We start from the raw sequence: 26,537 nt of genomic DNA, 5'->3' as shown, positions 1-26,537 counted from the left end.
TTTAATTCTTCGCGTTATGGTAGGGATTTTTGTTTGTTTGTCCTCCTTGCCTGTAATTGTCTCTGCATTTATTTAGCATGTGTGAATTTGTATGCATGTACATGCATGTGTGCATGACTGGTCAGCTGAAGCCAGCCTAGTACCCAGGCTTTGAAATAGAGTTTCTCAGAGACCCAAGCTTTCTGGTGAGGCTGCAAGTTCTTCATCTCCACTTCCCCAGTGCTGGGATCACAAACCAGCAACATGCCTGGGTTTTTAACATGTGTACCTAGGATCAAACTGGCGTTCATGCTTGTGTGGACTAAGTGATCTGTCCAGCTCACTTTTCATTTTTTTTTTTTTCCTTAGACAGAGTTTCTCTGTGTAATAACTCTGGCTATCCTGGAACTGGCTTTATAGATCAGGCTGGCCTAAAACTCTGCATGCTTCTGCCTCCCAAGTGCTGGGATTAAAGGCATGTACCATTATACCCAGCTCAATCTTCAAAGTTTTAAGACATGTCAAGTCCATGTTGTGGCTGCTGACTGTGTAATGACCCTCCATCTATGAAGGCACAGAGGTAAGAGCACAGGTCCTGGGTACCCATGTAGGTCACAAAGCACAAAAGGGCAGTTTAAGATGGTTTCTTTGACACTTCACTGCTCAGGGCTCAGAAGTGTCATACTCGGAGTCTTGGGGACATTTAGAAGCTACTCCTTAGAGTATCTTTTCAGAGACAATGGAAGAGTGGGGACTACTCATTTCTCCCTCTGAGCCTTTTTCCTTCTCAGGAGGTTGTTAGCACGCATGGTGTTAGACATTCTAAGAGTCCAGAGGCCTCAACACAATCCTAGCAAATCTCTGTAGAAATGACGAGCCAGATCCGGGGACAGGGTAGTGGGGGACACACTTTTTTTCACAGAGCTGTCACACACAGTGTGACTATCTTCAGAAGCAGGTATGGGGGACCAGACATTCAGCTACAGAAGGAGGCTGGGGTCTTCACCTGACAGTTTTTAATGTCTTTGGATCTGGCTGGCAGTCAAGGGCCTTTTCCAGAATAGGCCAAGGAAGACAAGTCCAGGTTGGTGTTTAAAGCTTTAGTCAGTTCCCTGGCCAGCAGCTCATGCAGAGACACTCCATCATGAGAGTACACCCAGTTCTTCCCGGTCCAGTCATAGCGCTTGGGGCCGCTGCAAGCAAAACAAATTCAGAGTAAGTCAGTGAGGACCCCCTTCAGGAGAGCCACAGTGTTTGGACTAAATCTGTGTGTGTGTGTATGTATGTATGTATGTATCTAACTTTGTTTTGTTTTTCAAGATAGGATTTCCTTGTGTAGCCCTGGCTGTCCAGGAACTCAATCTGTAGACTAGGCGGTCTTGAACTCAGAGTTCCACTGTCTCTGTCTCTCGAGTGCTGGAACTAAAGGCGCATAGCCACCACTGCCCAGCGTATCTATCTTTGAAGATAGATTCTTACTCTGTATCCCAGATAGGTAGCCTGGACCTCACTTGTGTAGCCAAGGCTACCCTTCAACTTGTAGCAATTCTTCTGTCTCAGCCCAAGTGCTGGGATCATCAGCAATCCCATTTGGCTGGACTGAATCTTTAAGGTCCCACTGGGGCGGTGGTTAAAAAGCTCACTGTCTAGCTCATGCATATTGCAGGGGGGTGTGGGGGTGTAGCGGGTGTGGAGGGGTTGGAGGGGTGGACACTTTATATGCTAAGGCCTCACTGGGGTGTGCTAGGTCACTGGCAGTGTGCCCAGAGTGAGTGACTGGGAGCCTGTTCTGTTCCCCTCTGCTTCCAGCTGCCAAGGGAGGGAGCAGCTTCCCACCACCAAATACCCCTGGCGGTGGCCCGCCTCACTGCAGGCCCAAGGGCGACAGGCACCAAAGTCTGACACCGTGAACCAAACCAAATGCCTCCTCCTTTCAATGAAGAGCTAACCGAATCCACAGGGCTGCCTGCCATCCAGAGACCAAATGCAGCTTTTACAGTGTGACGTGCAGTGAGGTGAACCTTTGCTTTCCTCAGTGTCTTCCTGAGGATGATTGTGCAGCGTGTCCTCTGGAACACTCCACAGCCCTGCCCCCACGAATCTCTCTGCAGCATATTCCATCGCTTGCTTTTCCTAGGACACAAGCCGTCTTACGGCCAGGTTTGGGAAGTGGTGCTAATTTTGTACAATGGATGCGATGATTGATGGCCAACCTACACTATTGTGTCTCCACTAACTCTGTCTATGTCCAAAACACCAGTTACCCTGAAAGAAGGCCAGTACCTACCCATCAGCTACCTTGCCTCTTCCAGCCTTGGCTACCACCTGTGCTATTATTAAAAACTTTGCTGGGCATGGTGGTGCAGGCCTTTGATCCCAGCAGATGGTGGATAGAGGCTGGCTTGGTCTATAAAGGGGGTTCCAAGCCAGCTAGGGATACAAGGTGTCTTAGTCAGGGTTTCTATTCCTGCACAAACATCATGACCAAGAAGCAAGTTGGGGAGGAAAGGGTTTATTCAGCTTACAGTTCCAAATTGCTGCTTATCACCAAAGGAAGTCAGGACTGGAACTCAAGCAGGTCAGGAAGCAGGAGCTGACACAGAGGCCATGGAGGGATGTTTCTTACTGGCTTGCTTCCCCTGGCTTGCTCAGCTTGCTCTCTTGTAGAACCCAGGACTACCAGCCCAGGGATGGCACCACCCACAATGGGCCCTCCCCCCTTGATCACTAATTGAGAAAATGCCTTACAGCTGGATCTCATGGAGGCATTTCCTCAAGGGAGACTCCTTTCTCTGCGATAACTCCAGCTTGTGTCAAGTTGACACACAAAACCAGTCAGTACACAAGTTAAGACCCTGCCCCACCCCCAAATAAAACAACAAAAGAAAACTTCCTTCTTTCGAAAGGGTCTCACATAGCATCAGCTAGCCTCCAATTCCTTATATAGCCAAGGATAACCCTGAGCTAACTCCTCTCTCTCTCTCTCTCTCTCTCTCTCTCTCTCTCTCTCTCTCTCTCTCTCTCTCTCTCAAGTGCTGGGGATTAAAGGCATATGCCAGCACTGCCCAGAAACCTGAGCTCTTGATCTTCTTGCCTTTATTACTCAAGTGTTGGGATTACTGGCTTGCTCCATAATTTCTAGCTAAAAGTAGTTTTCTTTATTGAAAACTAAATCTGTGAAACTGAGAGCTACACCGGTATGTTCCCACACACCTTCCTTATCTGTTGCTGCATCTATTCCACTCTTCAGGCTCGGGAGGAGAAAGTATTTGGGATGTGTTTTTTTGTTTGTTTTCGTTTTTTTGGATTTGGCTTTTTGAGATAGGGTTTCTCTGTATAGCCCTGCCTGTCTTGGAACTCACTCTGTAGACCACGCTGGCCTTGAACTCAGAAATCCGCCTGCTTCTGCCTCCCAGAGTGCTGGGATTACAGGCGTGCGCCACCACCAACCGGCTGGGATGTGGTTTTATACTACCTCCTATTATTGCTACCTTTAAGAGGAGTCACTTCCTGGGAGTTTCTTACATCACTGCAATGTGTCCACAAAAGGGAATGGGGGACCTGTGTAATCTTTCTGTGTCCCATCCTGAGATGGGACATTACTCCTACACATTCTCCCATCATGGCGTGCCATTGTACAAGAGGCTAAACTAGTGTCCCTTGCATCCCGAACCTTGAAATCAACCTTGAAATCCGTGAGCTAAAGAAACCTTTCCCCTTATCAGTAACTTATCTCAGGCAGTGTGAATGTGACTAATACACAGTACCGTGGACAAGTGGACAAATCGGTAGCTGGTTTCCACAACAGCTGTTTTTTTGTCATGATTTGTTATTCCAGATGTATAAGACCCTTGTCTCAAATTCTAGGTCCTCATGGCCTGGAGAACAGCAGACACAGTAAAAGACAATGATGGTAACAGAGAATCCTGAGAGTTCACCATCAGGGATACCCAGGTCCACTGAGAACACTCAAGGGAACTTTCAAAGACAGGCTAGAAGAATGGGGATATGGCTTAAGGGTACAGAGCTTGAGCGGTCCCAGTGTGGGCAATGCATTGTTAGATCTCCAGCACCACAAAAACCAAGAGTAGACTGAGGTGGGGTGGGAAGACAGTATCCTGCGAGTAGAGGGAAGAGATGGGAAGTGTCTTGTGTAGGTATAAATGCATGAAGGCTTTTAATATTGCCAATCAAATGCTGAACAATACAGAGAAAAGGGCAAATGGACAGGCAGGGCTTCTGTTACAAGAGCAGAAACCTCTGAACACGAAGTACCCAGGCCACATTAAAGCAAAACAAAACCAGGAGAAACCACAGAATGTTCTTTGGCCCTACACCACAGCCCCGCTATCAGGTAACGAGGTAGAGTCTGAACAACTCAAGACCCCTCCACATAGTCCAGTGCTCTGAGCCCAGATTCTGGGGCCCAGGTGTCCCCACAGTTCTTTTCTAGTTCATCCTATGGCAAGGTGGCCATGAAATATTGTCTCCACAGGACCTCAAGGGTTTTCTTCTGAAATAAGAAATTATAATCATGGCCCTGTGAAAGATAGCTGGATAAATATGAAATTACTTCCGGGGTGATGGAGAGAGGGCTCAGTGGCTAAGGACATTTGCTGCTCTTCAGAAGGACTGGCTTGATCTCTTGCACTACCCTGGGTTGCTTACAACTGCTTGTGACTACAGCTCCAGGGGATCTGACTCCCTCTTCTAGCTATTTTCTAGCACAGGCACTCAACCACACCCATACCCACCCCCACAGACACATAAATAAAAATAAGCACCCCCCCTTTATGAAAGTAATTGTGATGAGGTTACTTACAAGATGCCTCACAAGTCTCTCATATAAATAAGTTTTTAAAATAGATAATCTGGGCTGGAGAGATGGCTCAGCAGTTGAGAGCATTGACTGCTCTTCCGAAGGTCCTGAGTTCAAATCCCAGCAACTACATGGTAGCTTAAAACCATCTGTAATGAGATCTGACACCTTCTTCTGGAGTGTCTGAAGACAGTTACAGTGTACTTACATATAATAAATAAATAAATCTTTAAAATAAATTATCTGTTTTTTAAATTAATTGCTTTTGTTTTGTTTTGACATGTGAATGCATGTATATCTGCAGACCAGAGGAGGGCATCAGATCCCTTTATAAATGGTCGTCCTTTATAAATGGTCAGTCGTGAGGCACCATGTGATTGCCAGGAATTGAACCCAGGACCTTTGGAAGTGCAATCAGTGCTCTTAACCACTGAGCCATCTCTCTAGCACCTAAATTACAGGTTTTAAATGTATTTGTTTTATATGCATTGGTGTTTTGTTTGCATGTTTATCTGTGTGAGGGTGTTATCCCCTGGAACTGGAATTACAGACAGTTGTGAGATGCAATGTAGGTGCTGGGAATTGAACCTGGGTCCTCTGGAAGAGCAGTCAGCGAGTGCTCTTAACCACTGAGCCATCTCTCTAGCTCCAGTTAAGGGTTTAAAAAGAGTTTGCTTGGAGTTTCTTGTAAACGACTAATTACCCCGTAGTGAATGTGAGCCGCCTGACACAGATGGCAGGATCTGAACTCTAGCCCTTGTGCTGGAGCAGAAGGGGCTCTTAGGCCGTCTCTCCAGCCTCCTTGGTAATAGTGTTGTTTGCTGTGTGTTTATTGTGGTGCTGGGACTCCAATCCCGGGCCTTCTGTCACATGCTAGGCAAATTCTTTGCCACTGAGCCACACCTTGGTACCTTTTTAAAACTGCCAATACCATTAGGCTTCCAAAGAATTCCATACTGGTTCTAGCTGAGATGTCCCACCTTTCCTGCAGAATGTCTCCTTCAGTACTGCTGCGGAGCCTCTGCAAGGATAGCGTGAAGGCTCGCTGTGGGCATCTCTCTGCTGTTCCCAGACCACCGAGGCAGCAGCTGTGTACTCATTAGTCCGCCCTTAGTTCTGAGACAGAGGGTTGATTGCAGTGCACCCTGCTGTTGCTTTAACTGCAGGCATTGACAGGGGGCAGGCATGAGGATGGGGGCTCTGGGGCTGCTGCTAAAAATCACTGTCCCCTGTGACAGAGTCTTAGCCCAACACTAGCAGAATTACTGAGACCTTCCAAATAGGCCAGGAGTTAAAGTTTAACTTACTTTGAGAACAAAGTTCAAGTTTGCTCAGATACTACAATATAAAAAATTCCTCCCTCTTTCTCCTTGCTTCCTTTCCATTTTGGGAACTGAACAGGCCTTACAGATTACTGGCTAAGCACTCTACCACAGAGATACACAAGCAGCCTTCAAAGTAGCTTTTTAAATATGAGTATACTGTCGCTCGCTCTCTTCAGACAGACCAGAAGAGGGCATCGGATCCCATCTCCATGGTTAGGAGACACTAAGTAGCTGCTGGAAATAGAACTCGGGATCTCTAGAGCAGTCAGCACTCTTTATTTTGTTTTTTTTGAGACAGGATTTCTCTGTGTAGCCCTGGCTGTCCTGGAACTCACTCTGTAAACCAGGCTGGCCTCTAACTCAGAGATCCACCTGCCTCTGCCTCCCAGAGAGCTGGGATTAAAGGTGTGTGCCACCACTGCCCGGCTGCAGCCAGCACTCTTAAACAGAGACATCTCTCTAGCCCCTCAAAGTAGCTTTATCATCATCATCATCATCATCATCATCATCATCATCATCATCATCGCAGGCATGTGCCACTGTACCTAATGAAAGTGGCTTATGTATAGCCCTGGCTGGCCTGGAACTCACTATGCGGACCAGGTTTGCTTATCTGCTTTTGCCATAGGGTCTTACAGGATAGCCCAGACCGGCCTTTGGACTGGCTATATACCAGGGCAGGCCTTGAACTGCTGCCTCTGCTTCCTGAGTGCTGCGACTACAGATATGTAACACCGTGCCTGGCAAAGGTATCTTTTTCAAAGGTAAGCCAGCGGTTTTTCTTTTCTGGGCAGTGAGAGAATAGAGAAAAGCAGTCTGGGTCGGGTTCTGAAAAGTTCCTTCCTCTTCAGGCCTTGTCCACATCCATCCTGACGCCTGAGGAGGATAGCAACCAAGTTATCAACGGGGAGAAGAGCTCGACCACAAGCAAGCCTTCCTGCCCACGCAGATAGCTGTAAAGCCATGGCAAAGCCAGGGACCGACACCCTCTCCGATGGTCCCCAACACTGCATCCCAGATGAGTTCAGCCCTTACGGACTTTGACTTCTGAACCTACCTGGAGGGAGAAGACAGCCAGATTTGCTTGTTCGGGGTCTGCTTGTTGATCACATAGGTTCCTAGATCTCCACCCAGCTTAACAGTGAGCACGCCACCCTAGGGGTCAGGAGGAAGACAGGGTGAAAAATTACATCAGTTACTACTGTACACATACATACACACATATATGTAAATATATAAACATAAATAAAAGTGAAATTCATTTCTGACACACTCTGACCCTGAGAGTAATGTTTTTACTATACAGCTATTTTTGAACACACACACACACACACACACACACACACACACTCATATATATGTTCATATCTCCATGCTGTTCATGTATCCAAGGATATAACAGACACCATTAAGAAATGGGTGCTGGTGCCGGGTGGTGGTGGCGCATGCCTGTAATCCCAGCACTTGAGAGGCAGAAAGAAGCAGGCAGATTTCTGAGTTCGAGGCCAGCCTGGTTTACAAAGTGAGTTCTAGGACAACCAGGGTTACACAGAGAAACCCTGTCTCAAAAAACAAAAAACAACAACAACAAAAAAAACCCCGCAACAACAACAACAAAATGGGTGCTGGGGATGCAGCACACGGGCAATGTGTGTTCAGGCTTTGGGAAACCGCCATGGTTTCTTGGCACCAAAACCAAACAAAATTTCATATTCAAAAACAGGAGCTTGTATGGTAAAAATGTTACTCTTAGGGTCAGAGATTTGTTTTCCTTTTATTTACGAGTGTGTTTCTGTTCAAGTGTATGCTCACAAATGCCCTTAGAGGCCAGAAGACACACAGGACAGCTTCAAGGCTGGATTACAGGCATCTGTAAACCATCTCATGTGATATGGTGGCTGGGATCCAACCTCTGGCCCTCATGAAAAGGAGCCAGCACTGAACCACTGAGCCGTCTCTGCAGGCGCCACGAGTGGGTACATCGTAATAACATACGATGAACGCTTGAAGCTCATAGCACTTTCTTTCTGCCTGTGTGGTCGCCAAGACGAGTTAAGTCTTGCCTGAGATCTCAGCAATGGTAAACAGGACCGCTAGCTTGTGGACCTCCACTGCCAGCCGGAAAATGTACAAATGCAGACTAAACTCTAACAGTTCTGCCCATGTGTCAGACCTGACAAGTCCTTCATGAAAACACAGAAAGAGAGTGACTGCGGTGGGAGAATCTGTAATGTCACGGTGTGGGAGGCTAAGGTGGGAGATGGTGAGTTTGAGGCCGGCAGGCTGCACAACAGAATGCAAAACAGAAAAAGAGAGAAGAAAGAAATCAATGCCCTTTCTTGTCTTAGAAGAGCAGACGCAGCGGGCCCCAGCCTACCTGTGTTATTTCCAGACCCTTCCCAGGCATCCAGCAAGGGCTCAAGACTCCATAAGACTTTATTTCCCTCTAAAAAGCCTTGCACTCTCAAAAGACTGGCCAGTCTGTGTCTGCCCAATAAATGAACATTTAAATTTGAAAGCACCCAACAAAGGAGCCCTTCGCTCTGAAGGCTTTAGTCTGGTTAGAAGGCAGAATATGAAACAAAAGCTAGGCACTAAGTACACTCTGACAGGGCCCTCCCTGTATTGCTTCTGCTAAGCGGTGGGAGCCTCTTGTTGCCCAGATGCACCACCGCCTTTCTCTGCATTTTGCAGAGGGCTCATCCAATCGGGAGTCTTGGAATGATTTTCACACAGCACACTCTTACAAACACAGCCAGCCAGTTCTATAAACTAGAGGCTGGGATGGATACTAATGTAACTAATAGACACAGGAGGGGCCAGTGGTGACTCTCTCTCTCCCCCTCTCCCTCTCTTTCCCCCTCTCCCTCCCTCCCACTCTGAGATGGGGTTTCATTAGGTAGTTCAGGAAGGTAACACACTTGTAATATTTGTGCCTCTGTTTGCCAACTGCCAGGCATGTGTCACTATGTTCAACTTCTCTGCCTGCCCATTTGTCTTTTTCTTCTTCTTTTAAATAATAATCTTTTTTTTTTTCTGATTCAAACAAAACAACAAAAGGAAATAGGCCGATGCTTCGGCTCCCCTGGGGGAGTGCTTGCCTGTGACACGGACACACAAGGCTCTGGGTTTCCTGCCCACATGGCTCAGCCCACGTAATCCCAGGGCTCAGGTGGTAGAAGATCAGAAACTCAAGGTTATCCTTGGCTACATCCTAGTTGAGGCCAGCCTGGGCAACATGAAACCCTAACAAAAAATGAAACAAAACAAAACAAAACAACAACAAAACAAGCTACACAAACCAAACCCACAAAAGCTCCTGATGGAGATGGTGTGGGCATTCAGGCAGAACAAACCCAGCAAGACCCTCAGTAGACATACTAATAATCCCTCTTTATTTAGGCCAGGGATTTGCAATTTTTCTAATACCGAGACCCTTTAATACAGTTCTTCATGTGGTGACTTTCAATCATAAAATTTTTTGTTACTACTTCATAACCGTAATTTTTCTACTGTTATGAATCGTAATGTATTTTTAGAGATAGAGGTTTGTCAAACGGGTCAACGACCCATAGGTTGAGAACCTCTGACTTAGAGCCCAGTATTTGCCAGGATTTGTGTCTAGATGAGATAACTGTTTTCAACTGGATAGGTAGGAATCACTATCTCAGTTTAACTGAGAGGTTCACGGTGGCAAAACACAAAGCAAAATATTAGCAACCAGTAGAGTTGTTGGAAAGCAGGGCAGTTTGGGCTCAAAAGCAGTTTTTCTTGTTGTAAGCAACCCTTTCCCCTCCTGAACCTTCATTCTCAGCTGCTAGTTTATATATTTTCTCTCTCTTGTCTTTGGAAAAAAACCATTCAATTTGCCTGTAACTAAGTTACATGGTGGAGTAGTATTGTTACTTTAGAGCCATTCAGAAATACCTTCACACTGTAAAAACCGAAACCCTGTATATACATTCGATGATAATTAAAACCCTGTATACATATTCGGTGTTACCTGAAACCTTGTATATACACACTCAGGTGTTAATTTCTCCCAAACACATGGCTCTTTGCCCAACTCTACAGTTACTCACTTCTAGCTGTACGCTAACAGACTGAAATCACAGTCACCTCTTAATTACTGTCCCCCTGTGTTCCACCCTACACGGTGGGGCCTGAAGGTCCAGTGCAAATGAATACCACAGAGTAACTCTCTAGGTGTGGCTCCCAGGGCTGCTCTCCTTCCTAACAGTCTGGGCCTGTACAACCTGCATCGCTTTGGCCTGGTTCCCAGCATCCAGCTGGCCTCCTCAAGGGCTCCACACCCATACCTGTCACCTACTCCAGCTAGTGACCACACCAGGGACAGCTCTCCTAACCACTGCATCCTCACTTGACTCTCTGATCCTTAGTCTTTGGAGAGATCCAGGAGTGCATGTTAATTGAACAGACGTGTGCTCCAAAATCAAAGGCAACCAAGTGAAGGCCTAGCTTTCGGTGCGTGGGCTGTCTTCCAGCGTTCTGTCCCCTCTTGCTCCAGGACTGCGCAGGTGCCCCTGGGAAGGTTACCTGGAGCTCTCCACTGGGCAGAGTCCTTGCAGCCTCTTTCCTGCTTTGAACTACCTCAGCGTCGGCTTGTGTGTGAAGAAGCCTGCTGTCCCCTGACTGCCATTGCCACCATTTTGAGTCCCTAAGAATAGGCAATCTCAATCTCAGTCATCATCTACATGCTTCTACCCAAACATGGAAATGATATTATTGTAGATGAATGAACCAATGGACAGACAGTGACCAAGCACACCCTATGGTACTATTTGTCAAAGTGAAGGGCAAGGTTGCCAAGGGAGGTGCTGATCAGGGAGCTCAGTACCTCCTGTCAGCCATGCTACAGTAATTAGATTCTTCTCTCAGGACTCCTAGCTATTCCAGATGACAGAGGCAGGGGAATAAGCCAGCTATTACGCTGGCCGACCAGGGGCATTAAGGCATTTAGGACTGACTGTCTGCAAGTAGATTACACAGAGAAGGTTTTCAGCTCCTCACTGCTGTTCTTAAGCCAATTTGAGTCCATTTTGGGAGTGTGGGTACATCTAAGTGCAGGGAGGGGACTGTGTTATTCAGACTTTCCACAGTTGTGACAAAACATAAGGAAAGGTTTACACAGTCCATGGGTGGCTGGCTGTGTTGTTTCAGGGCTGTGACATGGCACGTCACCCGTGCCAGAAGGGTATGGTGGGATACTGTTCCTCGTGGTGGTTCCCACGAGGGGAAAGGGGCCATGGATAAGGAACATCATTCAAGACATTCCGCCGCCGACTTACTTCTTCCAACCTCCCACAGCCCCCAGCTCCTGCCACACTCCCCACTGTTTCCCCAGTGGCCCACAGAGTCACGACTCCAGCATTGGATCGATGCTTCCGTTAGGTCAGGGACCTCATGACCCGGTCACCTCTCAGTGACACCACCAGCTGGGAGCCTGGCCTTCATCAGCTCCTAGACTCCTAGAGGGTATCCAGATCAAACCACGTGACAGAGAAACAAAACACTAAGCTAAGGAACAGTGACCAATCAGAGGAGACCTTCACACCAACCAATCAGAGCAGAACCAATCCTGGCTGGCCAGGCTTAGGGCCAGTGAAGATTAGCCCTGCCCCCGCAGAAACAAAAACTGCAGACTGCTGTCACCTGGTCACCTGTAGAAGTAGACACAGGCACATGGGAGATGTCATGTTAAATCAGGTACCTTTACATCCATGTGACTTCTTATTAAGGAGTAAAAATAATGAATCAGAAAGTACTTTTTACTGCGCCCCCCCTCCCCATCATTTTGACAGCCATCTGCCCTACATAATCCTATGATTTACTCCAAAATGCACACTTCATGACATTTCCTGGTATTAATGAATTGCTCTCAAGAGGATTAACCTCTGCCCGGATTGGGGGTGTGGTGGAGGGGAATGGGTAAGAAAAAGAGGAGACATTTTATGCCCCACGGTTAAAAACAAAAACCAAAACCAAAAACAACAACAACAACAACAACAACAACAAAACCCCAAAACAAAAACCTAAGCAGATCCTTGCTTAGCCTGCCACCTGGTGGCCAGTATGTAAACTTCCCTAGCTTCTAGTGGCTGGGGAATGCTTCATGCAATGCAGAAGTCTCAGCCATACATAGGGAAGATCTGCAAATTCAGTTCCTCACCCAAGGCACATTACATACTAATTACATCAGAAATCCTACGGGCTGGGCTCAGGGGCGTGCATTGGGATTCCAGGTGCGCGGGCTGTGGCGGTGTATGCTTTCTCTTCCAGTGGATCTTTCAAGGCCAGCCTTGTGTACACAGAAAGTTCCAGGACAGCAAGAGCTACATAGAGACTCTGCCTCAAAAAGAAAGAAACCAGAATGGGCTGCTTCTTACAGGAGAACACAGTGATAACGGAGCTCACATATGGGATCTGAACTACTCCTGGGCAATCTCCCCGAAGACACCGACACAGGATGCATCCTGGGATTGACCTTTGTAAGAATCAGGTGGAGTCTGGGACTGTTTCTTATTTTTCAGTACTGGGGACTCAACCCAGGGAGGGCTTCAGTCATGCTGGTTAGGGGTTCTTCCTTTAATGGAGATTCTGAATGTGAGCGCACGATCACAGACACTGCCCCTGGGAATCTGTCTTTAAGCAGGAGAGGCTCAGAGAGGCAGAGTGACTGACCCAAGGTCCCTGGCAGAGCTGGTTTGTCACATGAGTCTTGGCACATGACCCAACCACAGTCTATACTGTGGCATGGTTGCTGCTACTGGAGGCTGCTCTTTTATAATTTACTTATTAGTCTGAATGTGTGGAGAGAGAGAGAGAGAGAGAGAGAGAGAGAGAGAGAGAGAGAGAGAGAGAGAGAGAGAGAGTCCACTCCTATGGAATGGTATAGAGTCTTTCTCTCCTTCCACTTGCTTGTGTAATGAGGATTGAACTGAGGAGGTCATTAGGTTTAGAGACATCATCGGGTTTAGAGACATCGGCCTTACCCACGGAGCCCTCCATCAGTCCCCCTTTCCTTGAGACAGGATATCACTAGGTAGCCTCGTTGGTCTGAACCTCACTATGCAGACCAAGCTCTGAACATTCTGTATTCCTCCTGCATCTACTTTAGAGTGTAGGCTTACAGCTGTGTGCCACCAAGCCTGCCTGGAGGGCATTCTTGATTTTAGTAATAAGTTACAGCTAATTGTGTGTATGTGAGGTCCTCCCCCTACCCCCACCCCCCCAGCCAAGGTATGGTTTCTTTGGATGGCCTGGAACTGGCTCTGTAGACCAGGCTGGCCTCCTGAGTGCTGGGGTTAAAGGTGTGCACCACCAGTTTTTGTTTTTTTTTTTTTTTTGTTTTGTTTTTTTTTTTTAAGATAGGTTCATCTGTAGCTAGGGCTCCCTTCAACTTTGCTATGTTGCTGAAGATGACCTTGAATTTCTAATGCTCCTGCCTCTGCCTCTGAAGTACTAGGATTACAGGGATGTGCTACTATGTGGTAACCGCAGGTAGTGCTGAGGATTGAAACCAAGGTTTTTTGTATGCCGGGCAAGCACTCCACCAACCGAATGACATCTCCAGCCTAAGTGACAGTTTTTAAGGAGAAAACAGAAAGTAACAAAGCCAAGAGGTACCCCAAAAGAGACATCATAGTCCTCCAGGGTATAAGGCTTGTCTGCAAGGTCTTCAAAGAACTCTGCCAGGGCGTCCAGTGTCTCTTCCACGAGTCTTTCATAAGCTGTCTCATCCAGAGAGCTGCAGGGGGGAAAACCCACCAGAGTACTGTCACTAACTGCACAGTCATAACAAATACATACAAACTGAAAAAAAAAAGTCTTCCAGCAGAAATAACCAGCTAGAAACATGGAGTGTGGCTGAGACCCAAAATACTAGGGTTCATGACAGTCCTACTCTGCTAGTCACCCCGATTCTCCAAGCCTCTTCTGGTTAGTACCAAAATGACACATCTACCGTTCCCTTTACCTTGTCTTGAGGCAGGTCTGGCTAGATAGCTCTGCAAGGCTTGAGCCCCACAGCAGCAATCCGGCCTGCCCCAGCCTCGGGACTGTTGATGTCACCGCTGTGAGCGACACCGTACCTAGCGTTTCTTAGTCACTCACCTTTTGTTTATATTTTTTATTTAGTTCTTAAATGATGATTGAGTTTATTGGTTTTTAAATGATTTATTTTTATTTTACACGCATGGTGTTTTGCCTGCATGTATGTCTGTGTGAGGATACCTGAACCTGGAGATACAGACAGCCATGAGCTGACATGTGGGTGCTAAGAATTAAACCAGGGCCCCCTGACAGAGCAGCCCGTGCTCTTAACCACGAAACCATCTCTCCAGCCCCTCATTTATACTTTTAAATTAGAGAAATATCTAGCACGTACAGAGCAAAAACTTTAATTGCATAAAGGAGTTATAGAGAGAAGTAGCCTCTTTTCCAAGTCTTTTCTGTGTTCTTCTAGACTCTTTAAATTTTTATAAATATAGGGATGAAGTACTTTGTTTGCTTTTGTCTGGGACAAGTTCTTCCTAGGTAGCTCAGATTGGCTTTGGACTTATGATCCTCCTGCCTCAGTTTTCCAAGCAGCTGTGATTACAGGTGTGTACTATACCACTGTGTCCGGTTCATATTTTCTTTATTTCACACATCCACTCTCGCTGGATACTGAGGCTATTTTCATTGCATGTGCTACTAAATTTCTTTTAGACACAAATTTTGGTGGGGAAAAATGTTTGTATTACATATTTCTGAACATGGACTAACTAATCCAGAATACAAATCAATAAAAAGAATATCCAACAGAAAAATGGGCAAAATACGTGCACAGATCACATAAGAGATAGCCACATGGCCAGTGGGCACTCGAAAAGATGATGAACTTTGTTAATATTTTAAAGATTTAAAAATGAGATTATGCCATGAAAGACATAGGAGGAGGGGCAAGGCAGAGATCAATCACTTTGGAAAACTGCTGTGCGATAGCCAGCGATGTTGACCACGCTCGTAGGCTGTGGCTTTTCCTGTGGCCCTTCAGGCCTACTCTCAGAAGTTTGCTCGGCAACAAAAAACTCCTAGAGTCATGCATTGTTTTAGCATGGTTGGACTGAAGCTATCTCATAGCACCAAACTGGGAAATGCCCAGGTATAAAGACAACAGGAGAGAAGAAATGCACTGAACTCCAGTGGTGGACCACCACCTAACAAGATAGAATCGTTTAAGACTCTGAGAGCAATATGAACAGATGTCACATAGACAGTGATGGGATGAGCCACATACAGACATATTGACACTCAGCCACACAGAGTGTGCGTAAACAATCATGCAAGCCAATTCAAGCGCTTATAAATCAGAATGGCAACTGCACTAAGGGGTTAATATTAGACTTGAATGGGGCAGGGTGCTTGCCCAGGCTACTGACAGTCTGTCTGTCTGTCTGTCTGTCTCTCTTAATTTGAAGAATTACTTATTTTATAGCATGTGTATAGGTGTTTGCTTGTATGTATATACATGCATGTGTCTGCCTGGTGCCTACAGAGGTTAGAAGGGGGAGTTGGATCCTACAGGATTGGATTATGGATGACGTGAGCTGTCACATAGGTTCAGCGACTGAACCAGAGTCTTCTGGAAAAGCTGCAAGTGCTTTTAACTATGGAGCCGCCATCTCTCTAGTCCTTGGTAGTCTACTTTTAACTACGGAGCTGCCATCTCTCTAGTCCTTGGTAGTCTACTTTTAACTACGGAGCCGCCATCTCTCTAGTCCTTGGTAGTCTACTTTTAACTACGGAGCCGCCATCTCTCTAGTCCTTGGTAGTCTACTTTTAGGGCTGGCACTAATTTCACAGTGTGCTCTCTCTTTCTTGCAATTCAGTTCTGGGAAAACTATGCAGCTGAAACCCTATGGAACATTTGTCTATAGATACTGTTAGTCAAGTTTTCTTTTTAATTAAAGATTCTTTTCTTTATGAGACGGCTGGTGCTACGCAGTGCAAGCTAACTTTCTGTTCCTCGGCTTGTGGACTGCTGGGATTGCAGGAATGCACCATCAAAATCCAGCCTATTTTTTTACTCATAGAATCCCCAGGCAGGAGGATTCTAAGTTCAACATCAACCTGGACAATATAGAGAGACTCAGTCTAAAACAAACACAAAGACAGACAGACAAACACAGTCCCCCCAAATCCTTGCACACTGCTATGAACCCATAGAGATGAGGTGATTAGTAGGCTCTAGGAGCAGGAGTGGGGAGTGAAAGAGACTAAAAAAGTCTCTTTCAGGAGTGGTGACTGTTTCCTGGAATTAGATAGTGGTGACGGCTGTAATGCTGATGAGTACTATCACCTCTGATGGTGTCCATGGCATCTGAACTATGACGATAAAACCATTGCTGCACTGGGAAGTGTCTCAGAGCTAGATATGAATGTACCAAGTATAAGGGCTGGGTCCCACCCCCAACAACAGGACAGAAGAATACACTGCAGCAGCAGTCTTCCTTCTGTGGCCTTTGTGTCCAGGCATGGCGTACAGGGTTATGAGACGTTATGGGGGTGGGGGGGCTACAGTAAGACCCCAGTGGCTGCTGGGTGCTAACAACATCTGATCCATCCTTTACCCAGCTCTTCCTCTTGCTAGGACACAATAGGGAAAGGTTATGGGACTGACCAGAATGGCAGGAGCTGCTCTCTAATTACAGTGGTTGACCTGATAGGCTGCGATGGACATTTTGAGGTTGAAATGGAGAGGGTGAAGATGAAGGGTGGGTTAGGGACAGTTGGAATAGTCTTTTTTTTTTTAAATGACATTTATTCATTATTTTTCAGTGTCTGCATGTGGAGGTAAGGAACATCTGAGTGGAACTGATCTCTCCTTCTACCTCGCCATGTGCCCAGAGATCAAACTCAAGCTGTCAGGCTTGCACAGTAAGCTCACCAAAGGAAATGCTGGGCCAGGAGACAAGTGGATTGTTTATAAGGAGATGGAATGGACTGGATGCAACAGTTGCTTAATGTGGGAAGAGTCAAAGGGAGAATCAAAGGCTTGGAACACCAAAGGCTTCTGTTAAGCCAAGGTGTGTGAGCGCGCGCGCGCGCGCGATCTGGAGCATGCCCATGCACACATGCAGTAAGACAGGGAGTGTTTGTGTGTGGTGATGCAGGGAGCACTTGACTCTTGTGCCAACTGTGGCAGTTTGAATGAAAATGGCCCCCTAGACTCAGAAACGTGACATTATTAGAGGTGTTTCCCTGTTGGAGGAAGTGTATCATGGGGGTGGGGTGGGGTGGGGTGGGGGCGGGCTGTGAAATTTCAGAAGCTCAAATCGGGCCCGGTGCGTCTCTCTTTCCCTGCTGTCCAGATGTAGACCTCTCGCCTACCTCTCCAGCACCGTGTCTGTCCGTAAGCTTTCCACCATGACAATAATGGACTAAACCTCTGAACTGAAAGCCAGCCCCAGTTAAATGTTTTCCTTTAGAAGTGTTGCCACAGTCATGGTGTCTCTTCACAGCAACAGAACCCTAACTAAGGCACCGGTGAAACTCAGAGTATTACAAGTATTGTTGAACATGAACTCTGGGAACACAGCCTCCATGCAGAGCTGGGCATGGAGGTATGCAAAGGAATAAGGCAGCCAGACCCTTCCAAGTAGGAAGACATTTGGATAAGGGTTTGGTATACTGCGATAAGAGGAAGTAGCTGTTTTGAGGGAACTTCATTAGAAAGAAGAGTCTGGTCTAAAATAATGCACTGAACTCTCAACATGGCCATGGGAAGCACAGACTGTTGTCATCTGACCATGGGCTCTGATGGCTGCTTAGCTCCAAGGAGATCATGCCTCCACTGCCACCTTCCTTATATCTGAAAGGATGAGGGGCAAGGAGTCTTAGCCTAAGCGGGGCCAGGGGTTCCTGGTCTGCCAGGGAAGAACTGTCCTGGGTTGTTTACCCACCGATGCCAAGGGCTGCAGGGGGGCTGCTCTCTCAGCGGGCACCATCATTAGTGTGGTTATCTTGCCCCTTGCTATGACAAGATAGGGAGAGGGAAAGGGAGAGGGAGAGGGAGAGGGAGAGGGAGAGGGAGAGGGAGAGGGAGAGGGAGAGGGAGAGGGAGAGGGAGAGGGAGAGGGAGAGAGATATTGAGAAAATGAAAGACAGATCCACACACAGATGAAGATAGACAGACAGACAGACAGACAGACAGGGAGAGAGACTGGCAGACACAAAGGCATTTCTATAGCTTAGAGTGCCGAATGTCACTCAGACATCTTGGACTTCAAAGTGGATAGAATAACCCCTGTGTGCCTTTGGTTGGTATCTCTGGGGCTGGGGACACCTCTGCACGTGAAAGGGGGTCCTATAGATAATCAAGTAGTAAAGGTGTAAACTGAGACAGCGCTGAGTCCACAGGGAATCCATTGCCGTTTTCCTGAAGACACTTGCTAGCTTTTGTTTCCGGCTTCCTTATGTGACTTGAGCTTGGTTCATGGGAACCGAAGCGAAGGACCAGGGCCAGTTTTAGCCTTCCAGTGCTTGCAACTCTTCCTACCCGATGGAACCCGGGCAGGCTGATCTAAGGTGGACCACAAACCTTGGACAGCCTGGAGAGGCATTACATCTGTTATAGCCATATGGTCTTTCTCACCTAGGATGCTGGAGGAAATAACAAAATTCTGGGGGAGAAAAAAACCCTAAATAACAGGAATGAACTAAAGGAAGGCTGGGATATTTAAACAGTAACACCATTCATCTAAAGTAAGATGGCGGATGCTTAGTGATGTGAAGACACCACTCAAGGCTGTTCCCAGGGAGAAACAGTTTCCATGTGAGGAGAGAGGAAGACATGCCTGAGGTGGAAGGCATTTTCATCTCACCTTGGGTTGTCTGATGTCCCAGAGTTCCTCAAGTGCACCACACAGACACTCTGCTTTTTGATGTTCAGAATCTGACCGAGGTAGTGGAGGTTCAAACGCTAAAAGCCAAAGTTAAAAAACACGAATTACCACATCTTAACCTACTCTGATCCAGTCATACGTGGTTTATAGACGGGCTCTCCTATATTGGAGAGTAACCAATGACAGCATCTCAGGTACACTTCTGAGGGACTGATGCCCACCGCCATCCCTAATGCTTTGCTATGGGCCCCCCCTGCCTTTCTGCTAAGCTTGGACCGTCTGATAGGTTGCTTATCAGGAGCTCTCTGAATATATTGAAAGAAAACAAAATTTAGTCTTTGGTTGTGGTGGTTTGCATAGGAATGGCGCCTTCAAGTGTTTGCAGGCTTGGTCATGGGGAGGGACACAATTAGGAGGTGTGCCCTTATTGAAGTAGGTGTGGTCGTGTTGGAGGAAGCATGACACTGGGGGTGGGCTTTGAGGTCTCAGATGTTCAAGCCAGGCCCAGTGCCTCCCTCTCATCCTGCTGCCTGCAGATCTGACTGTAGGACTCTCAGCTACCTCTCCAGTACTGTGTCTGCCTGTGCGCCACCATGTTTCCCGATAGAATGATAATGGGCTAAACTTCTGAACTGAAAGCTAGCCCCAATTAAATGTTTGATCATGGTGTCTCTTCACAGCAATAGAACACTGACTAAGACAGCTGTGGTGGCTGTATCTCAAGCGGCCATGGTTAGGTCGCACCAGATAGAACATCTCTCCACTGACTAAGATAGCTATGTTGGCCATATCTCAAGTGGTCATGGCTACCTAGCACCAGACAGCATCTCCCCAGGGTGGTGTTGCTGCAAGTCATTCAGGTTTGCCAGAGACAAGGACACATCGCCATGGTCTAGAATTTAACTAAAAGGAAAATAAAGTATCAAAAAATAGCAGGAGGTAGAATTCTGTTGAAGTCTAGAAAAGAGATGGCTGGCTGCTCGCTGGGGGCCCCGTCGGCGGGTGTGTGTGACCTGTTGACTTTCCTTGGTCTCTAACTGCTGGGCAGTGGGCAGTGGCATGCGGAGTGGGTGGGTGGGTGGGGGTGGGGAGTGGCTGTGAAACAATCACCGCGACTTCTGGTCTGGCATGGCACAAAGTTTTAATATGATCTACCATCTCACAGTGCCACTCGAGTGGCCATGCGAAGGATGCCATAGCTACTGCTCTTGAGCAGACAATGCCTGTGGTGAGCTCCGGAAAGAGGAGACTGGGGTGGGGGTGGGGGTGGGGGGCTCGGGGCTGGAAGTGAGAAGAGAGGATGAGGGAGGCAGCATGTTTTAATCTCTGCTCTGGTTTTAGTTGAATGGACTCACGGAATCCTTTTCCCTCATGGTGTTACGAGGGAAGAACTTCATTGTGACCATCTTTTAAAAAAAATAATTATTTTTTTATTTCGTGGGTGTACCTGAGTATATGGATGTACACAGCATGTGTGGGTGACCTTGGAGGGAGAAGAGGGGACCTGATCTCCTAGAACTGGTGTTATAGAAGGTTGGAAGCCACCTTGTGCTGGGAATCAAACCCAGATCCTCTCTAAGAATAGCAAGTGTTCTTAACTGCTGGGCCATCTCTCCAGCCCCTACTGCATTCCTCCTCAGGACGGGGTAGCTCTACACAGTTGCCGTGCTCACTTACTTGTTCCTAAGGGAACACGGGTTGGGTCCCTGTAAGTCTCAGGGTCATAACTATCAAATGGTTAAAGCAGAATCCTGAGCCGGGTGGTGGCGGCGGCGCACACCTGTAATCCCAGCACTCTGGGAGGCAGAGGCAGGCGGATTTCTGAGTTCGAGGCCAGCCTGGTCTACAGAGTGAGTTCCAGGACAGCCAGGGCTACACAGAGAAACCCTGTCTCCAAAAATCAAAAAAAAAAAAAAAAAAAAAAAAAAAAAAAAAAAAAAAAGCGTAACCCTGTTCGGGTTTGAATCCTACTTGATTTAATATATATTATTGATTTGTCAATTTTGAACTTGAAGCAAGAGCATTCATAACTCATGCTGTTGTGAAGTGTTTCTCACACACATTTTCTTTGTAAGCCATGCCCCAGTCTCACTATGCTTACTGTGTGCCCCTAGGTTTGGGAACCTCTTTCAAATAACAAAGTCGCTAGCAGGTACATCATCGTGAAAAAGCATTTCACTGAACAGACTGCGCATTGGTTCACTCTGTGACAGCGGGATCAAGCCTTGTCTGACAACTGCTGGGAACACCTTCCATAAGCCTTGAGCTTTTTGCCAGTCTGCAGCTTTCAAAATGACTATAGGAGCATCAGGGTAGACAGCTGGGGACCGTAAACATTAGTGAGTCACCGAGAACCAAACCTGAGGCTAAAGATGGCCTGTATTTGTATTGTACAGACCAGGAAACAGAGATGCCAAAGACAAAGTCGCTCAGCCTCACATAGATGCAGAAATCCAAAGTGCACAGTTACAACTGGAACCCAGCTGTTAGGTGCCAGGCAAGGGAGGGACAGGGCAGTAAACATCCAAGAAAGTGTCTGAGGGGTTTCCGGTCCTACTCTTCAAATCCTAGCTGTCTCTCTCTGATGATTCCACTTGTTTGTTTTGTTTTTAAGCTTTCTTTTTCAGTGTTAAGGAAAGAACCCAGGGCCTCTTAAAACTCTAGGTGACTTTCCCACTGCTGAGCTATAAAGCTAGCCTTTATTATTATTATTATTATTATTTTAATACAGGACCTCATGAATCCTAAGCTGGGTTTGAACCTGCAGACAGTACTAGCCCGCAGCCGACTCCACCTTTGTCCATAGCTCTCCATTCCCTGGAATGTTCCTCCACCCCCCTTCTTTGGCATCTATCACGGCCCTCTCCAGAAGGCCTTCCTTCCCTCTCACTGCTAGCCTTTGGGCTATCTTTTCAAGGCATGGAGTAACAGATTCTGTTTTTTGCATCTTCTAGGAACCAAGACCTATCTGAAGTGCTAAGGCCTTTGCGAATACAGTTTAACTCTCCCGCCCAAATCGCTAAATGGGCGTTACCCTTTAATCTCCCCGGAACAGAAAGCCAAACCCCGCCCCCAGACAACTAGGGTCTCCTAGGGTCGCAGGGCTCTCCAGCGTCGCGCAGTCAGAACGTGGAACCAAGGTCCCCTCATTTCCCAAAAGTTGGGAGTCTAGGGCCCTGCTGCTACACCTGTGGTCCCAGCACTCGAGAGGAGGCAAGAGGCTCACAAGATTGAAGGCACTTTGGGTACACAGCCAATCCTAGGCTAGCCAGGGATCCAGAGTGAGACAAACACATAACAAAAAGCCGTGCTCGGAACAACTGCACAGCCCCATTAATCCCCACGTCCCGAAAAAGGCAACTGCGGTGTGCACACAATAATAAACACGCCCTGCTGCACATACTGTACATCCTGCGTTAATTACGGAAACATCTTTTCTTATCCCCACGGCCAAGGACCTAAGCCCGTGCAAACACCGCGCGTACCCCGCCCCCGCGCGCGCGTCCAACCAGTGCGGCCCGGCGCGTGCGCGCTGCGCGTCCCCGGCACAGGGGCGGGCGCGGCCTGCGCTCCGGTGTGCGGCCCGGCGGCGCGCGTACTCACGGCGTGGCGGACGGCGCCGGTGTTGGCTGTGACATGTAGGCCTCGGCGGCCGTAGGTTACGATCGGTTCTCTCCCGCTCGGGTTCCCGATCCAGGCAGAGGCCCGGGACGCCGTCCGGGGCAGCAAGCCTGCGGCTGCGCGACTTCCGAACGCCCACATGCTACTCCCGCTCCGCGGCCGCTCCGCCCCGCGCGGGGACTCGGTGGCGCCACCTGGTGGCCGTGCCCTGCGAGCGTCGCGGCCGGGCTCCTGCGCGCAGGTCCAGCACGACTGACTGCACTGTGCCTACATTCAGCCAGAACCCAGAGCCTGCTCTGTGCCAACGCATCCCTTGGGCAACACGAGTGTGTAAACGCTGACCTCCGCGAGTTTATTCGCTGACAATTTTACGGAGTGACAGTGGGTGATTCTGAAGATACGCTGATCAAAATAGCCTTGCTTTAAAAAACCTAACAGCTTCAACTGCCGATAATCTCAAATGCCGCATCTCTTAGGCCGGTTTTCTTCTGGGGTATGTGGCCTCTGATAGGCTGTCCTTGCCCCAGCGGATGGTCCTACACCGGTGCCTAAACTGTTGGCGCTAAGGGGACTCAGGGTTAAAAAAAATGCTGAGCGGTGGTGGTGTACGCCTTTAATCCCAGCACTCGGGAGGCAGAGGCAGGTATATGGAGTCTAAGACCAGCTTGGGCTACATAGTGATTTCCAGAACAGCCGGAGGTGCATAGTGAGACCTAGTCTAAATAAATAAATAAACAAATAGGAACATAAAATTGGGAGAAGGGGTGGGGTGGTTCTGTAGGAGGTGTGAGTGGCAGGTGAGTTTGATCGAAAACACATTGTATACATGTATGGGATTCTGAAACAACAGTAGTAGCTGTTAGGAGGTGCCGGGTTGAATTATCCTGCTGCTTCTTGGATGAGTAGTCAGGACTGGTGATTAGTTCTCCTCATAGCTTTTTTTCCCAGCAGCCACAACAGTTCCTCACATTACTGGCAGCTCTGCTGGCTTTTATGTCAACGTGCGCATTATCTCGGGTTGCCACTATGACGCTGTGGAGAAAACTCTTTGAGCTTTCTGAGTCAAGAGGGTGTCAGAGAAGTCTGTTGCCTCAAGGCTCTCAAGAAGGGTCCCGCTGGTATAGTGGTTAAGAACCTCCTCCAGGCACCGCCTGACTTGGGATACTATTGTTTCTGATTTTCCACAAAAAAACACAAAGGAAGGGGGGTTTGTAGTGACTATTAATGCTCTCTCTCTCTCTCCGCCTCTGTGTGTGTGTGTGTTTGTCTCTCTCCTCTCCCCCCGACCCCGACCTGTAGCTAATTTTCAGTGGAATTGGAGGCCCCCACATTTTAAGTGACACACCCCTGAGTGAAGGGGAGCTAGAACCCTGCCTCCTGATTGCTGGCCCAAGGGCTCTTACACCCACTATCTTAGAAAAGGAGTTTTCCTTAGTTTCAATATTGCAGCTCTAATTGGCTCTCTGGAATCACGTGCTCACCCAAGGAAGCAAATATTCCGCAAAACAGTGAGTTACACTGTTGTCATGTGTCTTTTCTGTGCTGCCAAAATGCACTGCCTGAGGCTGGCTAGTTTATAAAGAACAGAAATGGATCCTACGGAGGAGGAGAATGCTGTTCCTCACACAACAGAAAGGCCTCCTGTTGTGGGAAATATTAAAAAGTCGACACGTGGTCGGACAGTGGTGGCACACGCCTTTAATCCCAGCACTCTGGGAGGCAGAAGCAGGCGGATTTCGGAGTTCGAGGCCAGCCTGGTCTACAGAGTGAGTTCCAGGACAGCCAGAGCTACATAGAGAAACCCTGTCTTAAAAAACCAAAAAACCAATAAATAAAATAAAATAAAAAAAAGGTGACTTGCCTTTGTGTTGGGAACCTACAGTTCACAGGGCTCCCTCCGGGTGATCTCATTCGGTGGCCCCTCTGCCCTGCCACTCTCCGGTGCCCCCCCCAAGTTCATCTCACTACCACACAACGCCCACGCACCCCACAGTCAGCCACCTCATCACTTAATTATCTGGTAGAATCACGACTCTTAAGACTTAATTAACCAATCATTTATGTATAAATAATATTACAATTTACAAGATGTCAATACAATAATTTTAGAGCCAATTGATAATGATAAAAGCTTTATCCCAACGTTTCTAACCTTGTGAAAATTTAGCTACTTGTGGCCGGCAATTGCCACGGGGGTTCACATCTGTGGCCAAGGTTGTTCTTTCCTCTGGGACTCTCTCTCTCTCTCTCTCTCTCTGTCTCTCTCTCTCTCTCTCTCCCCCCCCCCCAACTCTTAGCTCCTCCCCCTTTCCCCTGTCCAATTACAGACCTTCTCTGTACTAATGTAATTGGACAGGGAAAATCCTGAGACAGCTTCCCTCCCACAAGCTCTGTGTATAGCAAGGGTTGAGCCCTCATGACCCAGACCCATCCAAAGGCAACATCTCCCAATACTGGTGTGTGTGTGTATGTGTGTGTGTGTGTGTGTGTGTGTGTGTGTGTGTGTGTAGGGTCTCAAGAGGAATTCATGGAGTTGACAAACAATTCAAACCTTAGAGCCAGCACCAGGAAGGGACACATTCTGCTGAAGAGGCGTGGAAAGCTCCAGAAGGGATGTCACACATGTTCCCAAGACAACGACTTCCACGCTGGAGGACTGTAAGCCTGTTCATTTACTTATAATAATTGATGAGAGGGTCAAGGGTGTCCCTTCCTAACAGCTGCCAAGGACACACATTGCTGTTTACTGTGGAGCTTGGAACAGCTCCTTGTGTCCCAGGAGACTGATAGCACCCAGGATCCAAACTCTGGCATGCCTTTGATACATTGTTATGAGCTTCACATAGAAGTGATGCCAGATGGTGGTGGCTCACACCTTTAATCCCAGCACTCAGGAAGCAGAGGCAGGCAAATCTCTGTGAGTTCGAGGCTAGTCTGGTCTACAGATAGAGTTCCAGAATAGCCAGAGCTACACAGAAAAACCCTGTCTCAGAAAACCAAAAACTAAACCAAAAAACAAACAAACAAACAAACAAACAACCCCCAACTTCTATTGATTAATGAAGTGTTTGAATCAGTTAATCGATGAGTATTTTTGAGACTAGGTAAGAAACAGCACTAATTTAAATAAACAATTGCTAACTATAAAATGTGCACTGGCGAGAAGAGAGGAGGTTGGCATTTATTTGCTGGGCCTGACTTCCAGCAGTGTGCCTTGGGGCCCCATGAGTATTTGGGAGAGGGCTCTCGATTCTATAAAAACCAAAATTCTTCTTGGAGATTTATTTGAGGGGGTCACAAAGAGAGAGGCAGGTGGTGTGGCTGGAATAATGTATTATTTATTTGTGGATTTTGTCGTTGTCATTTTGTTTGTTTTTTGAGTTAAGGTCTCACTCTACAACCCTGCCTGGCCTGGAACTTGCTCTGTAGACCAGGCTGGGCTCAGACTCACAGAGATCCATCTGCCTCTGCCTCTGCCTCTCAAGTGCTGGGATTAAACGTGTCTGCCACCACGTTTGGCATGCATGGCAAGCGCTCTGTCTTTGAGCACCATCCTCAGCTCTGAGATACCAGCCTTAGAGGGTGGCTTGTGTTGACTAAGGAGTTGGCATAGATGTAGCAGCTTGTCCCTCAAGGAAGCTCTGTGCTGTGATAAAAATACGCATGGCTTTGTAGACTCGGCAGCTGTATCTGTACAGCACAGCACTCAACAGGTGAGAAACACACTTCTCGTGGAAACACAAGGGAGTTCGGGGTAGGAACTCTGCAGGGACTGAAGCAGAGATCATGAGGGCAGGGGACGGGGGAGGAGCACACCGGGGAGTACTACTTATTAGCTTGCCCCACATGGCTTGTTTAGCCTGTTGTTTTTTATACAGCTCAGAA

At 47.6% G+C, this 26,537-nt stretch overlaps 1 protein-coding gene across 1 annotated transcript; it reads right to left on the bottom strand.

Moving 5' to 3' along the window:
- Nucleotides 1-874: 874 nt before the first annotated feature.
- On the bottom strand, nucleotides 875-22,856 carry Fxn (frataxin). Its single transcript, XM_052188108.1, has 5 exons — nucleotides 22,635-22,856; nucleotides 19,011-19,108; nucleotides 13,771-13,891; nucleotides 7,181-7,278; nucleotides 875-1,172 (listed from the first exon to the last, which is right to left on the bottom strand). The coding sequence occupies exons 1-5, from the start codon at nucleotides 22,791-22,793 to the stop codon at nucleotides 1,022-1,024; spliced, it is 627 nt and encodes a 208-aa protein (XP_052044068.1). The 5' UTR covers nucleotides 22,794-22,856; the 3' UTR covers nucleotides 875-1,021.
- Between the last annotated feature and the right edge of the window lie 3,681 nt (nucleotides 22,857-26,537).

The sequence above is a fragment of the Apodemus sylvaticus genome, chromosome 1 (assembly GCF_947179515.1).
Source record: "Apodemus sylvaticus chromosome 1, mApoSyl1.1, whole genome shotgun sequence".
In the NCBI taxonomy this organism is placed as follows: domain Eukaryota; kingdom Metazoa; phylum Chordata; class Mammalia; order Rodentia; family Muridae; genus Apodemus; species Apodemus sylvaticus.
This window is presented reverse-complemented; position numbering and strand designations above follow the sequence as displayed.